The sequence below is a fragment of the Papio anubis genome, chromosome 8 (assembly GCF_008728515.1).
Source record: "Papio anubis isolate 15944 chromosome 8, Panubis1.0, whole genome shotgun sequence".
Classification (NCBI taxonomy): domain Eukaryota; kingdom Metazoa; phylum Chordata; class Mammalia; order Primates; family Cercopithecidae; genus Papio; species Papio anubis.
Window position 1 is genome coordinate 89,739,643 of NC_044983.1, and position 16,338 is coordinate 89,755,980.

Below are 16,338 nucleotides of genomic sequence, written 5' to 3' on the forward strand. Positions count from 1 at the left end.
TCAATATAACCATAGTTAATGTTTCATTTGGTAATGGTTCACTTCCCTGTTGACTTTCCAAGCATCCATCTTGGAAAGAAGAAACAAGCCTCTGTTTCTGTTTACTTTGGTTAACAAGATTTCCAAATCTTCATTTAGTCTTCTGTTGAGTTTTACGAGTATCAATTTATTTATATTGCTGTCAAATGTATGGGGTTAATAGAACTGGAACAATTGACTGGCCATCTGCAAAAGATGTTAGATACCTCATTGTTTACACCAAAAAAAAAAAAAAAAAATCCAGAAGAATAAGAACCTTAAATAGAAAAAAAGAAACAATAAAAGTGCAAGAAGAAAATATAAGGGACTTCTACTTCTTGCAATAGTAGATTAGGTAATTCAACCAACTATCCTGTTTAGAACAAGGAAGGATATTTTAAAACTTGTACCTGCCATATATGATACAACTATTCCATTCTCAGGTATTTACCCAAAAAAAAAATAAAAATATATTTCCACACAAAGACTTTCATACAAATATTCATAGAAATTTCATTTGTAAGAGCCCAAACTGGAAACAATCCAAATGCCCATCAACTAGTAAACAGATAAACAAATTGTGGGTATAGCTATACAACAGACTACTACTCAGTATTAAAAAGGAGGGAACTACTGATATATGCAACAACACAGATGAATCTTAATATAATTATTTTGAGGGAAAGAAGCCATACAAAAAAGAGTAAACACTGTATGCTTTCATTTACATAAAATTCTAGAAAATGCAAACTAGTTTATCATAACAGAAGGTAAGTCAGTGGTTGCATGGGGATGGAGACTTGTGATGGGGCAGAGGGTAGGGAAGGAGAGATGACCAAGGGCCATGAGGACACTTTTGGCAGGGGGGTGGATATGTACATTATTTTGCTTGTGGTAAAGGTTTCATGGTTAAATACCTGTCAAAACTCATCAAATTGTACAATTTATATATGTACACTGTATGTGGACTACACTGTAATCATTACCTCAGTAATATATATAATAATGACTTCAATCATATATCTCAACAAAAAAAGTCTACTTGAAAGTTTTGGAGAGCCTAAAAAGGCACTGAAGAATGACATAGCCAAGATCCAGGAGAAAAGGAATCCCAGAGAGGTGAACCTGGCATTTGGGGTCATTTCTCCCTTTGAGAAGCCCTTTAAATGTTTACCTTAAAAAGAAGAAATACTCAAAATGAATGGGGAAGGTGTCCAACTTAAAGGCTTCAGAAGAGAACAACAGAGCAACCCCAAAGAAGTGTAAAAAATGAGAAAATAAAAATAAGAGGCCAGACACAGTAGCCTGTAATCCCAGCACTTTGGGAGGCCAAAGCAGGAGAATCACTTGAGGCCAGGAGGTCAAGATCAGCCTGGGCAACATAACAGGAATTCATTGCTACAAAAAAAATTGTTTTAATTAGCCAGGAATGGTGGCACAGACCTGTAGTCTCAGCTACTCAGGAGGCCGAGGTGGCAGTATTACTTGAGCCCAGGATTTTGAGCTTACAGGGAACCATGATCGCATCACTGCACTCCAGCCTGGGTGATAGAGACCTTGTCTCGAAACAAACAAACAAAAGAGAACAAAAATTAATGAATCCAAAAACAAGAAATAACTAGTGCAACCAACAAAATCAAATGTTGATTTTTTTAAAAAGACTGATAAAATACATTCCAGTAAAATTTATCAAGAAAAAAGAAGAAAAGTAAAAATAAATGTGCTAGGAATACAAAAGGGGACACAACTACAGAGAAAATACATATATTAAAATCATAAGAAATAAATAACTTTATGCCAATATATTTTTAGATGACAATTCTAGAAAAATATTACCTATAAGGAGAAGTTTTAAAAATAATAATAATAAACCAATAACCATGAAAGTGTTTGTGTTTAAAAATCCACCTCCTTGTACACATACACACAGGTGTGCACAGCATGCACACAGGTACCACAAATACCAAATCGAAAGGGTCTCATGGAAAAGTTCTAGCAAAAACTGAAGGAACAGAATCTCAATCTTATGTTCCAAAGCACTAAAAAAAAAAAAAAAAAAAAATTCCATCAGTTTAATGAAGCTAATAGTTCATTTAATGAAACTAACGTTAACTGTTATACCAAAACTAAATAAGACTACGTAAAAGGAAGATTATAGGCCAATATCACTTATGAACATAAATGTGAAAGTCGTAACTAAATAAAATGTTTCTTAAAATCTGAGTATATAAAAAATTCCTCTTCTCTAAACTGCATTTATCTGAGAAACAGAAATTAGAACAGTATATTAGAAAAAATTAATGTAATTTACCACATTAACAAAGCAAATAAAGTTATGCGATTCAACAGTTGGAGAAAATACATTTGATATAACTCAAAACCCATCCATAAATTTTTTTTTTTTTTTTTTGAGACGGAGTCTCGCTCTGCCGCCCGGGCTGGAGTGCAGTGGCCATTGTAGCAAAATAATAATAGAAAGGAATGTCCTTAATCTGAGAATGGGAACCAGCCAAATTCCTAAATCAAACATTTTGTTTAATGGTAAATGTTCTACACATTCCCTTTAAAGTAGGAGAAGTAAAGGATGTTCATTGTCACTGACCAGTGCAGAAAAAAAAAAAGAAAAAAATTACATAAGGGTTTCAAATAAATAACAGAATTGTTATCATTAATAGATGATACGATTGTGAACACAGAAAATCCGGGAAAATTTACAAACTCTTAGAGTTCAACAAGTTATTGGAATACAAGACCAATAGGCAAAAATCAATTATTTTTCCATATACCTGGAACAAACAAGTAGCAACAGTAAATTTTAATATCATGCTTTCACAAATAATAAATACTATATAGTACCGAGGACTAAATCTATAATTTATCTGCAAATTTTTTTGTAGTAAAAGTCACAAAACCTTGCTGAAGGACAGTATAGAAGACCTGAATAAATACAGATGCATTGCTGTTCACAGATGAGAATACTCAATATCGTTAAGAGATCAAGTCTCTCAAAGTAAATCTATAAAGGCAGTGTAAATCCACTCAAACTACTTGTGCAACTTGACAAGCTGATTCTCAAATTAATATAGAAAAGAAAAAGCAAAAAATAGCCAAAGGTTGTTGAAGAAGAACATATTTGGATATTAAGCTACAGTGATTTAATACAGCTTAGTACTGGTGCAGGGATAGAGATAACAGAGCCTAGAAACTGAAGAATAATATAAAAAACTAGACAGTTGTCAGACATTGCACTAAATATCATGGGGAAAGACTCAACTAGTCAGTAAATTATATTGGAATAAGTGGTTATTCTTAAGGAAAAAAGTAAAATTAGAATTACATTAAACAGCATAAATGAAAATAAATTTCAGATTAAAAACCAAAAGAGAAAAGCAAAACATTAAGTCTTTTAGATTAAAATATAGAAAAGTATATTTATGACTTTAGGGTAGGGAAGAAAGTTTTAACTAAAACATAAATGAAAACCACAAGGAAAGGCCAAATTTTAAAACGCTGTACCAAAAAACACTGTTAAAAAATGAAAATACTAGTCACTTGAAAAAAGATACTTGCCATGAAACTGACAAAAGATTAGTATTCAGAATATATACCAAAAAAATAAGAGCAGGAGAAAGTCCAATGTTTAAAGTGGATAATTCTCAGAGGAAAAAGTCTGAACAGTAAATAAAAATATGACTGTATACTCAGTTGTGCTTATAGTTAAGAGAATGCAAAAAAAAATTAAGATACAATTTCACACTTACATAAATTGGCAAAACCACTTTGGAGAGTAATTTTCCCATAAACATGAGCATACCGTATGGCCAAGCAATTCCACTTCTAGAGAAAGTTTTGCCCGTGTGTACAGAGACCTGCGTAAGAATAAATTTGGGAGGATTATTTGTAAAAGCAAAAAAATGGAAAACAACCTAAATGTCCATCAACAGAAGAAAAAAATGAATAAATTGTGGCTCATACAATTGAATAATGTTCAATAAATGTTCATAGAATTGAATGAAAAATTAGAGCTATGGGCCAGACATAGGCATGGTGGCTCATGCCTGTAATCCCAGCACTTTGGGAGGCCAAGGCGGGCGGATCACGAGGTCAGGAGATGGAGACCATCCTGGCCAACACGGTGAAACCCCATCTCTACTAAAAATACAAAAATTAGCTGGGCATTGTGGCGCATGCCTGTAATCACAGCTACTCAGGAGGCTGAGGCAGGAGAATCACTTGAACTAGGGAGTCGGAGGTTGCAGTGAGCCGAGATCGCGCCACTGCACTCCAGCCTGGGCAACAGAGTGAGACAGCAAGACTCCATTTCAAAAAAAAAAAAAAAGAAGAAAAGAAAAATTAGAGCTACAAGTGTCAGCATGGATACTTTTAAAAATACATGTAGTGGGCCGGGCGCGGTGGCTCAAGCCTGTAATCCCAGCACTTTGGGAGGCCGAGACGGGCGGATCACGAGGTCAGGAGATCGAGACCATCCTGGCGAACACGGTGAAACCCCGTCTCTACTCAAAAATACAAAAAACTAGCCGGGCGAGGCGGCGGGCGTCTGTAGTCCCAGCTACTCGGGAGGCTGAGGTAGGAGAATGGCGTAAACCCGGGGGGCGGAGCTTGCAGTGAGCTGAGATCCGGCCACTGCACTCCAGCCCGGGCGACAGAGCCAGACTCCGTCTCAAAAAAAAAAAAAAAAAAAAAAAAAATACATGTAGTGTAGGAGCAGGTTGAAAGACTACAGAATTATAACACAAAAAGTTTTACAGCCTGCAAAACAATATTATAAAAACTTTATGGACAGAAACATGTACAGTAATAGGATAAAAACATGCATGGGGATGATAAATACCAAATTTGGAGCATTAATGATTCCTGGGTAGAGAAATGAAATCAGAGTGAGGTTCACCACATTTGTTAGCTTTCATTTCTTAATGAAAGAAGATGCAAAACAAACACAAGATGTTATGATTGTGTAAAGTTGTGTGATAGGTACACAGGTAGTGTAGGGGAGGCAAAATTTTATCACTACTTGCAGGGTTTTCCTGCTGAGCCTGAGAATTTAATTAACGTAAGACAGATCAACAAGAGAAAGCATTCAATTTTTAAATTTTATTTTATTTCATTTTGAGACAGAGTCTTGCTCTGTTGCTCAGGCTGGAGTGCAGTAGCATGATCATGGCTTAATGTAGCCTCAGCCTTCCGACTCAGCATGCCACCCCCTGCCCCCAGGCCACCCAGTAGCTGGGACTACAGGCACTTGCCACCACACCCAGCTCAAATTTATTTAATATAAATTTTACATGGCACGGGAGCCTTAATGAGGAATAAAGACTCAAAGAAGCAGTTAGTTAGAGTTGAATGAACACTTATATACTGAACTGGACAAAAAATAGTAAATTATGAAACTGAGACAAGGCAAAGAGGCTTGGGCAGGGTAGTTAATTGGGTAGAGAAGCCCATCCTTGATGATAAGAATATTTTCCTTCTTATGTGGAGAGAACATCTTTCACATGAGAATTGTGTCTCTTCCTTTAAAGAAACAGAAGGAAGGGCTGGGTGTGATGGCTCACACCTGTAATCTCAACACTTTGGGAGCCCAAGGCGGGAGGATCCCTTGAGGCCAGGAGTCTGAGACATGCCTAGTCCACACAGCACAACCCCCATCTCTACAAAAAATAAAAATTAAAAAAAAAATCCAGCTACTCGGGAGGCTGAGGTTGGAGGATTGCTTGGTCCCAGGAATTTGAGGCTGCAGTGAGCTATGACTGCACTACTGCACCCCAGCCTAGGTGACAAAGCAGACCCCTTCGCTAAAGAAAAGTTGAGTGGGGAAGGTCAGAGTGATCTTACATCTGCTGTTTTTCATGTGCCTTTAACTCAAAATGGTCAATGTACCAGGACAACATATTTTGGGGTGGCAGGTTGTTAATTCCTTCAGTAGTTACTATGACATTGTACTACACACTTCTTGTATGTTTAATGCATTTCATAATTTCAAAAAGAGAAAAACTTCCATAAACAGACACTGAATACTTGTCTGGCAATGAAGTAGTGTGGGGAAATAGACAATGACCCAAGTGATCAAGTCCTCAGTGAACGAGTAGGTATGAACTAGGAAGAGTAGAGGGCAGCAACAAAGAGGGCTATCTGGCACCATCGTCTAATGGCATGTGCTTCACAGGGTCTGGATGGAAAAAGGAGCAGGCAGCCTGGTATCAACAATAAATTTAAACACCATTCTTTTCATTTACAGAAGTTTCTGAAGTCCAGGAACCATCAAAAGTCTTTACATAGGCATCAGTTAATCAACTTTGCTAGCTTGGGGCCCAAATAAAAAGATCTGTGTTGACATCTCTGCTCATGGCCACAGGGCATGGCAGTGCTCCTTAAATTGTGGTTAATGGTGCAGCAGCCTGAGATTTCCAACCTGAGTCAGTGGTGAAGGAGCACGTTGTGGCAATGCTGTGAGGAGAAAATTAGATTCCGTTCTTCTGGGTTCGTTCCAAGGGAGACACGGAAATCCTCTCAGAGGGAATGAACCTGAGCCAATCTGATTATCAGAACACTTGGCCTTTTCAGTAGAGGCAAGTAAAGCTCTGAGTCCCAGAAGGAGAGCTCATTTCCAGTGCAGCACCCCCCAAAAATACAAGTTTGGTATTGGCTAGCAACATCTTGCCAGGACTTGTTTATATTTCCAGACTTCTGTGAATGTTATCCACATTATAAAGTGTGTTCCAAGCATCAGCTAAAATTACATTTTTTATTTAATGGAGGTAGAAGATACCAATGCTGACCTATACAGAAAATCCTGGAACACTTGACTTCTAAGAAGTAACTAAAAACAAACAAACAAATCCTAAGACACAAGGTAACCTCATCGGCACTTGGAAGGAAGGTAGAAGTTTTAAGCTTTTTTGGAGTATTTTATTTTTGTAGTATTTTATGGATCTGTACAGCTAGCAGGCCTACTAATGGCCCAAAGAGACAATTATAGGGTAATTATAGGGTAAGACAATTCCCTGAGAATTATGGCATCTCAGGGTAAAAAGAAACTTACCTCATTGTACAGAAAAAACACTCATCAAAGATGTAATGTCTCTCAGAATCAGTGATACTGTTTTACTCAAGATTTGGGAAAGATGTTGGCACGATATTAAGTCTAAAGATTATGTCAGCTCAAAGGATCAAACAAAACATTATAACATGGTTTCATCCACTACGATTTGGGAGAAAGGTTGATGTGGGCCATTTTTAGAAAATCTATAATTAAATAGTGGCAAACAAAGATTTCTTGATATAATTCAGAACACTTGGTGGGGTTGAGCTGTTAAAAAATGTTCAAAGATTTACTGAAGCAGAAAGAAGAAAATTAAGGGGTCAGGGACAACAATGCAGGACAGAGGAGGACAGGAGTAAGAAACTGTCCTAGCCAGGAAGAAACAACCATGCTTACTAGTAACAATTAAAATTCAGGATGGAAAACGGAATCTAAGAAAACACACAAACACATAATGCCTTTTGGGGTGATAAGATCATCTTTTCAAATGTACTCTTACTACATTTTTATTACCATTAAAACTGACTAAAATAGAGAACAAGTAGCTGAAAAACAATGTCAATGATTCTTGTTAGTTTCACAGTTGAAATTCACTGTGCTCCAGCCTGGTGACAGAGTGAGACTCCATCTCAAGAGAAGGGGGGAAAAAAAAAGCCAAAGACCAAGAACAAGTGAGTACAAATTATAAGTCAAACAACTAAGGCCTTCCACTCAAATATCAAGGCTTATTATAAAGTCATGCTAATTAAAAGAGTGTGGTATTTTGTCAGAGTTAGACTAATAAATCACTATTTTAAAAATACAAAATGTGGAATTTATCAGTCCAACTGCAGAAAATTGAAATACGACAGAGGTAGCGTTGCATTCCAGTCTAGGGGAAGGGATACATTTATTCAGTAAATATTATTAGGACAATTCGGCCGGGCGCAGTGGCTCACGCCTGTAATCCCAGCACTTTGGGAGGCTGAGGTGGGAGGATCACGAGGTCAGGAGATGGAGACCATCCTGGCTAACACGGTGAAACCCCGTCTCTACTAAAAAAAATACAAAAAATTAGCCCGGTGTGTTGGCGGGCGCCTGTGGTCCCAGCTAATAGGGAGGCGGAGGCAGAAGAATGGCGTGAACCTAGGGGGCGGAGCCTGCAGTGAGCTGAGCCCGCGCCCCTGCACTCCAGCCTGGGAGACAGAGCAAGACTCCGTCTCAAAATAAATAAATATTATTAGGTCAATTCATCATTCAAGCAGGAAAAAAATCCAGATTCCCATTTTATGTCACTTGGAACAATAAATTCCAGGTAAATTAAAGAACTAAGTATGAAATATAAAACTTAAGTTTTCAAAGAAACTATAGAATAATCTCTTTATGACTTCAGAGCAAGAAAAGATTTATTCAATAAATGAACAAATATATAAACAAAAAAATCCCATACTGTAAAAATATATACAAAAAAATGACTATATTAAAATTTAAGACATACATAAAAAACAGACTTCTGGAAGAATATATAATATCTGTATTAGTAATGAAATACAAAATATTAAATTAATATTAACATTAAATATTAAAATTAACAAAAACTTTGAATTTATATATCAATCAGAGAAAGAAAACAACAAGGAAATGGATAACATAAATGAACAGGCAATTCACAGAAAAGGAAATCCAAATGACAAATAACAGAAAAATATACTTATCCTAATTGGTAATCAGGAAAATTCAAAAATAAGGTTTCCTTTCACACCCATCAGACTGGAAACTGCAAAGTCTCTCAGAGTTAAGTGTTGGACTCACGTGGAGCAACAACAGTTCTCACATCTTTCTGGGAGGCACCTACTTCACAGAGCAATTTGGCAACATTTGATAAAAATGAAGATGCACAATCAATTCACTTCTGATATGTACTAGTATTTTCAGTGCAGCATTGTATTTAATAGCAGAAGAATAGGAAACAATCTAAATGTCCACAAACAAGAGAATGAATAAATGAATTGTGGTTTATTAGCCCAATGTCAAAATGAAAGAACTAGAGCTGGGCAGGCTGCAGTGGCTCACACCTGTGATCCCAGCACTTGGGGAGGCCAAGGCGGGTAGATCACAAGGTCAGGAATTCTAGACCAGCCTAGCCAAGATGGTAAAACCCCATCTCTACTAAAAATACAAAAATTAGCCAGGTGTGAGGGCGGGTGCCTGGAATCCCAGCTACTCGGGAGGCTGACGCAGAGAATTGCTTGAATCCGGGAGGCGGAGGTTGCAGTGAGCCGAGATCGGTACATTGCACTCCAGCCTGGGCAACAGAGAGAGACTCTGTCTCAAAAAAAATAAAAAAAAAAAAAAGAACTAGAGCTACATATGTGAAAAAGAGGTGGGAAGGAACACAAGGAAAGGAAAGACATTGGTCAGTGGATACAAAGTTATAGTTAAGAGAAATAAGTTCTGGTATTCTATTGCATGGCAAAAGGACTAGAGTTAGTAATAATGTACCTTTCAAAATAGCTACAAGAGGGGATTTTAAATCTTCTCACCACAAAGAAGTGATAAACATTTGAAGTAATGGATATGTGAACTACCCTGATGTGATCCTTCCATAATGTATCAAAATGTCACATTATGCCCTATAAATATATATAATTATTATTTGTGAAATAAAAATTTCTTTAAAAGACAATTTGCAAACACATATATGTATCACTTATTTTTATATACACATTTACCATGAAATTTAAAAATAAAAGCAAATAGTTCTAGATAGTTATTATATTACATAAATGTGAAATAAAAGCATATGAACATTTATAAAGCTGTTAAACATTAAACCTCTAACAGTAATTCACTCAGAGAAGAAAAAAGGGTAATAGGATTGGAGATAAATACAGAGCAGGCTTCAACTCTATCTGTATCGTTTTCTTTCTCTCCAAAAATCTATAACAAATATGGCAAAATGTTAACATTTGAAAGATATGAGTAGTGGGTATAATTTATTCAACAAATACTCACTAGAATGTGTCAGACACTGTTCCAGGCTGGGGATACAGCAATGACTAGGACATGAAAGTCTCCAACCACACAAAGCTCACATTGTATTGGGAAGATGGACCACATAAAAATAAAACAAATTTCTATGACAGATAGTAAGTGCTCTGAAGAAAAATAAAGCAAAAAAAAAAAAGTGATTGAGGGGGAGGATTCTGGAAAAATGGCAGAGTAGGGAGCATCAGAAATTTGTCTCCCCACCTACACAACAATTATACTGGCAGAATGTGTCTGGTTTAACCATAGCTGAGAGCTGTGTACGTGTTGCTGGAGCAGCTTACACATAGCTTGTTGAAGCCAGAATGGGCAAAACAAGCCTTGTTCTCCAAACACTGGGGATCTGTGTTCAGATTTCTGATAGCTGCTTCTGATCACAGATGTGCAGACAAAGGGCAGGTGACCATTGCTATTTCACCCTTTCTCATTGTTGTGAGCCCCTCCCCCTCCAGCTGAGGTGACTTTCACTGGATTTAAAAGGCCAGCACCATTTTTTCCTCCTTCCTTCACTTTTCTTTTTTGTCTTTTTTTGGATCCAGACTTTAAAGACTATGACTTTCAAAAACAACTGCATGAGAAAAATGATAAAGTGACCACACATGTCCAGGGAAAGGTAGAAGCTCAGAAAAGACCTGAGAAAACCTTAAGTCTGATATTCAGGATGATCGTTGGTAAAGAGATGACCTACCACAATAAAAAAAAAATCAACAATAACAGAAAGAGCAAACCCTGGCAAAAGCAGTTTTCCAGAGAATCTGATTTCCAGAGTTACCCTATTATTAGATTCAAATGTCCAGTTTTCAACAAAAATATCACAAGGAATAGAAAGAAACAGGAAAGTTTAGCACATTAAAAGAAAAAAAATACATCAACAGAAATTGTTCCTGAAAATGACCTGATGGAAGAGCTACTAGACAATGATTAAAACAATTGTCTCAAAGATGCTCAAAAAACTAAAGGAAGATGTGGAGAAAGTAAAAAAAAAAATGATGATAAACAAAATAGAAATATCAATAGAGACAGAAAACCTAAAAAGATACCAAAAAGAAGTGCTGAAGCTGAAAAGTACAATAACTGAAATAAAAAGTTCACCAAAGGAATTCAAAGGCAGATTTGAGCATGCAGAAAAAAGAATCTGTGAACTTGAAGATAGGACAATGGAAATTACCCAGTCTGAGAAACAGAAAGGAAAAAAAAAGTTTGAAGAAAAGTGAACAGAGCCTAAGGGACATGTTGGACACCATCAAGTGGATTAATATACACATTGTCAGAATTAAACAAGAAGAAAGAGAAAAAGGAGCAAAGAGAATATTTGGAGAAATAATGGCTGAAAACTTCCCAAATTTGATAAAAGGTATGACTATAAGCATCTAGTAAGCTCAATTAATTCCAAGAAAGATGATTTCAAGACAGAGAGAATCTTGGAAGCAGTAAAAGTAACTCATCACATAAAATGGATCCTTAATAAGACTATCAGCAGATTTCTCATCTGTGACTTTGGAGGCCAGAGGTAGTGGGCCAATATAGTCAAAGTGCTAAAAGAAAACAACCTGTTAATCAAGAATCCTATATTCAGCAAAATTGCCCTTTAAAAAAGTTAGAAGTTATTAGGTTGGTGCAAAAGTAATTGCGGTTTTTGTTATTCTTCAAAAAGAATAACAATTACTTTTAAAATGGCAAAAACCACAATTACTTTTGCACCAACCTAATAAGACTTTCCTAGATAAACAAAAGTTATGAGAGTTAGTTACTGCTAGATCTGCCATACAAGAAATGCTCAAGTAAGTCCTGCATGGTGAAATTAAATAGCTTTGTACAGTAAATCAAAGACATATGAAGAAATAAAGATCTCAACTAAGGTAAATACACAGGTAATTAGAAAAGCTAGCATTTTTGCATCAATGGTTTGTAACTTTTTTTATGTATTATTTAAGAGACTAAAGCATTTAAAATAATTATTAGTTTATGCTTTGGGGCACAAAATGTATAAGAACGTAATTTTGTAATGTCAACAACTGAAAAGGGCAAGAATGGAGCTATAAAGAAGCAGAGTTTTTATGTCTTGTTGAAGTTAAACTATAAAAATTCAAAATAGTGTTATAACTTTAGTATGTTAAATGTAATCCCCATGGTAACCACAAAGAAAATAGCTATAGATTGTACACAAAAGGACATTAGAAAGGAACTCAAAATTTTTACTACTAAAAAAGCAAGTAATTACAAAAGAAGACAGCAATGATAGAAATGAGAGACAAAAATGCTACAGGAAAATTGAAAACAAGCAGCAAAATTACAGAAGTAATTAATAATAATTACTTTAAATGTAAATGTATTAAACTCTCCAATCAAAAGACAGATATTAGCAAAATGGATCGAAACACATGCTCCAAATATACGCTATCTACAAGAGACTCACTTTCAATCCAAAGGCACAAATAAGTTGAAAGCTAAAGTATGGAAAAAGACAGTTTATGCAAATAGTTACCAAAGAGAGCAGAGGGGGCTATACTGATGTCAGGCAAAAGAGACTTTAAGTCAAAAAAGTTTACAAGAGAGAAATATATACATGTATATATATATTCACAAAGCTTCAATACAATTATAAGCATTTACACACCTAATAACAGACCATCAAAATATGAAGCAAAAACTGACAGAATTAAAGGGAGAAATAGACACTTCTACAATAATAGTTGGAACTTCAATACTCTACTTTTAATATTGAATAGAACAATCAGGCAGAAGATAAGTAAGGAAATAGAGGACTTAGACAACACAAAAAAACCAATCTATTGAATATATATATATATATGTATACACACACACACACACACTGTATTAGTCAATTCTCACATTACTATAAATAATGACCTGAGACTGGGTAGTTTATAAAGAAAAGAGGTTTAATTGGTTCATGGTTTCACAGGCTACACAGGAAGCATGACTGGGGAGGCCTCAGAAAACTCACAATCATGGCAGAAGGCAAAGGGGAAGCAGGCACGTCTGCTTGGCAGGAGCAGGAGGAAGAGTGAAGAGGGAGGTGCTACACACTTTTAAAAACAACCAGATATCATGAGAACTCATTTAGTCTCATGAGAACAGCAAAGGGCAAGTCAACACCATGATCCAATCACATCCCACCAGGCCCCTCCTCCAGCATTGGTGATTACAATTCAACATGAGATTTGGGTGGGGAAATAAATCCAAACCATATCACGCACACTATATATATGTTGTATTATACATAATATTATATTATCTATTAGATCAATAAACCAATAGATCTAACAGATGTATGCAAAATATTCTATGTAACAACAGCATACGCATTCTTCTCAAGTGCACATAGGACATTTCCAGAATAGACCATATGTTAGGCCACAAATTAAGTCTCATATTTAAAAAGATAGACATCATACTAAGTACTTAGTCTGACTACAACAAGAAGTTAGAAATCAATAACATAAATTCATAAATTTGCGGAAATTAAACAACACACCCTTAAATCACCAATGGGTCAAAGAAGAAATAACAAGGGAAATTAGAAAATATTTACAGAAGAAAGAAAATAAAAACACAATATACCAAAATTTATGGGATGCAATGACAGCAGTGCTAAGGGAGAAATTTATAGCTTTAAGCACTTACATTAAAAAACAAGAAACATCTCAAATTGACAACCTAACTTTACAAATTAAAGAACTAGAAGCCGGGTGCGGTGGCTCAAGCCTGTAATTCCAGCACTTTTGGAGGCCGAGGTGGGTGGATCACGAGGTCAGGAGTTCAAGACCAGCCTGGCTAAGATGGTGAACCCCTGTCTCTACTAAAAATATAAAAATTAGCCGGGCACAGTGGTGGTCGCCTGTAATCCCAGCTACTCAGGAGGCTGAGGCGGGAGAATTGCTTGAACCTGGGAGGCAGAGGTTGCAGTGAGCCGAGATCGCGCCACTGCACTCTAGCCTGGGCGACAGAGCAAGAGTCTGTCTCAAAAAATAAAAAAGAACAAACTAAATCCAAAGCTGGCAGAAGGAAGAAAACAATAAAGATCAAAGCAGACATAAATAGAGAAGAGAAAAACAAAGGAGAAAAATCAATGAAACCAAAAGTTGGTTCTTCAAAAAGATGAACAAAAACGACAAATCTTTAGCCAAATGGACTAAGAAAGAAAAAAGGAGAAGACTCAAATTATAAAAATCAGAAATGTAAGTAAGGACATTACTACTGATTCTATAGAAATTTTAAAAGACTGAAAGAGAATACTGTGAACAATTGTACACCAATAAATTGAATAACCTTATATGAAATGGACAAACTCCTAGAAACACAAAACATACCAAGACTAAATCATGAATAAATGGAAAATCTGAATAGACCTATAACTAGTAAGGAGACAATCAGTAATCAAAAATCTCCCAACAAAGTATAGCCCTGGACCTGATGGCTTCAGGGGTGTATTCTATCAAACATTTAAAGAACTAAAGCCAACCTTTCTCAATTCTTTAATTTTAAAAAATTTTCTTTAATTTTTAAAGAAAGATTTGAGAAGGAAATTAAAACGAAAGGAACACTTTCTAATTCAGTCTATGAGGTCAGCATTACTCTGATGCCAAAACCCAGACAAGGACACTAAAAGAAAACTACAGAGCAATATTCCTTATGAACACTGATATAAAAATATTCCACAAAATATTGGCAAACCAAATTCAGCAGCATCTTAAAAGTATTATACGACATGACTAAGTGGGATTTATTCTTGGAATACAAGAATGGTTCAACATACAAATATTGGTCAATGTAATATAATACATTAACAGAATGAAAGAAAAACAACACATGATTATCTCAGTTGATGCAGAAAAAGCATTTGACAAAATTCAACACCATTTCATGATTAAAAAAAACACACACACACTGAAGAAAACTAGGAATAGATGGAAACTATGTCAATATAATAAAAACCATATATGGAAAACCTACAGTGAATATCATATTCAATGATGAAAGACTAAAATCTTTTTCTCGAAGAAAACAAAGAGGCTGAGCATGGTGGCTCATGCTGTAATCGCAGCATTTTGGGAGGCTGAGGCAGGCAGATCACAAGGGCAGGAGATTGAGACCAGCCTGGTCAGCATGGTGAAACCCCGTCTCTACTAAAAATACAAAAATTAGCTGGGCGTGTTGGCAGATGCCTGTAATTCCAGCTACTTAAGAGGCTGAGGCAGGAGAATTGCTTGAATCCGGGAGGGGAGGTTGCAGTGAACCAAGATCACATCACTGCACTCCAGCATGGGCGACAGAGTGAGACTCCATCTCAAAAAAAAAAAAGAAAGAAAGAAAGGATGCTTGCTTTCACCACATTTATTCAAATAGTAACATAGTACTGGAGTTCTAGCCAGACAATTAGGTAAAGAGAGAGAGAGAGAGAGAGAGAGAGAGAGAGAGATCAAAATTGGAAACAAGAAGTAAAATGATCTCTGTTTCCAGATGATATGATTTTATCTGTAGAAAATCCTGAAGATTCCACAAAAACACTGTTAGAACTAATAAATGAATTTAACAAAGTAGCAGGAAACAAAATCAACAGACAAAAATCAGTTGCATTTCTATATACTAACAATGAACTAGTTAGTTCCTTTTGGAAAAGGAAATTACAAAAACAATTCTATTTAAAACTGCATCAAAAAGAATAAAATAGGCCAGGCGCGGTGGCTCAAGCCTGTAATCCCAGCACTTTGGGAGGCCGAGACGGGCGGATCACGAGGTCAGGAGATCGAGACCATCCTGGCTAACATGGTGAAACCCCGTCTCTACTAAAAATACAAAAAAACTAGCCGGGCGAGGTGGCGGGCGCCTGTAGTCCCAGCTACTCGGGAGGCTGAGGCAGGAGAATGGCGTAAACCCGGGAGGCGGAGCTTGCAGTGAGCTGAGATCCGGCCACTGCACTCCAGCCTGGGCGACAGAGCGAGACTCCGTCTCAAAAAAAAAAAAAAAAAAAAGAATAAAATACTTACGAATCAACCAAGGAGATAAAAAACTTATGCAACAAAAATTACAAAACATTGCTAAAATAAATTAAAGGAGACATAATAGAAACACACCTCATATTCATGGATTAGAAGACTTAATAAGATGTCACAATACTATCCAAAGTGATCTACAGATCCAGTGCAATCCCTATTATCCAATGACTTTTTTGGCAGAAATAGAAAAACCCATCCGGGAACATATTTTCC

General features: G+C 36.3%; 1 protein-coding gene across 1 annotated transcript in view; it reads right to left on the reverse strand.

Annotated features, from left to right (window-relative positions):
- Positions 1–2,440: 2,440 nt before the first annotated feature.
- Positions 2,441–16,338, reverse strand: part of RAD54B (RAD54 homolog B) — a 134,015-nt gene continuing 120,117 nt past the window's right edge. The window contains exon 15 of the mRNA XM_021942507.2: positions 2,441–3,887. Coding sequence (XP_021798199.2) covers positions 3,856–3,887 — 32 coding nt within the window. The 3' untranslated portion in view covers positions 2,441–3,855. The remainder of the gene's footprint in view (positions 3,888–16,338) is intronic.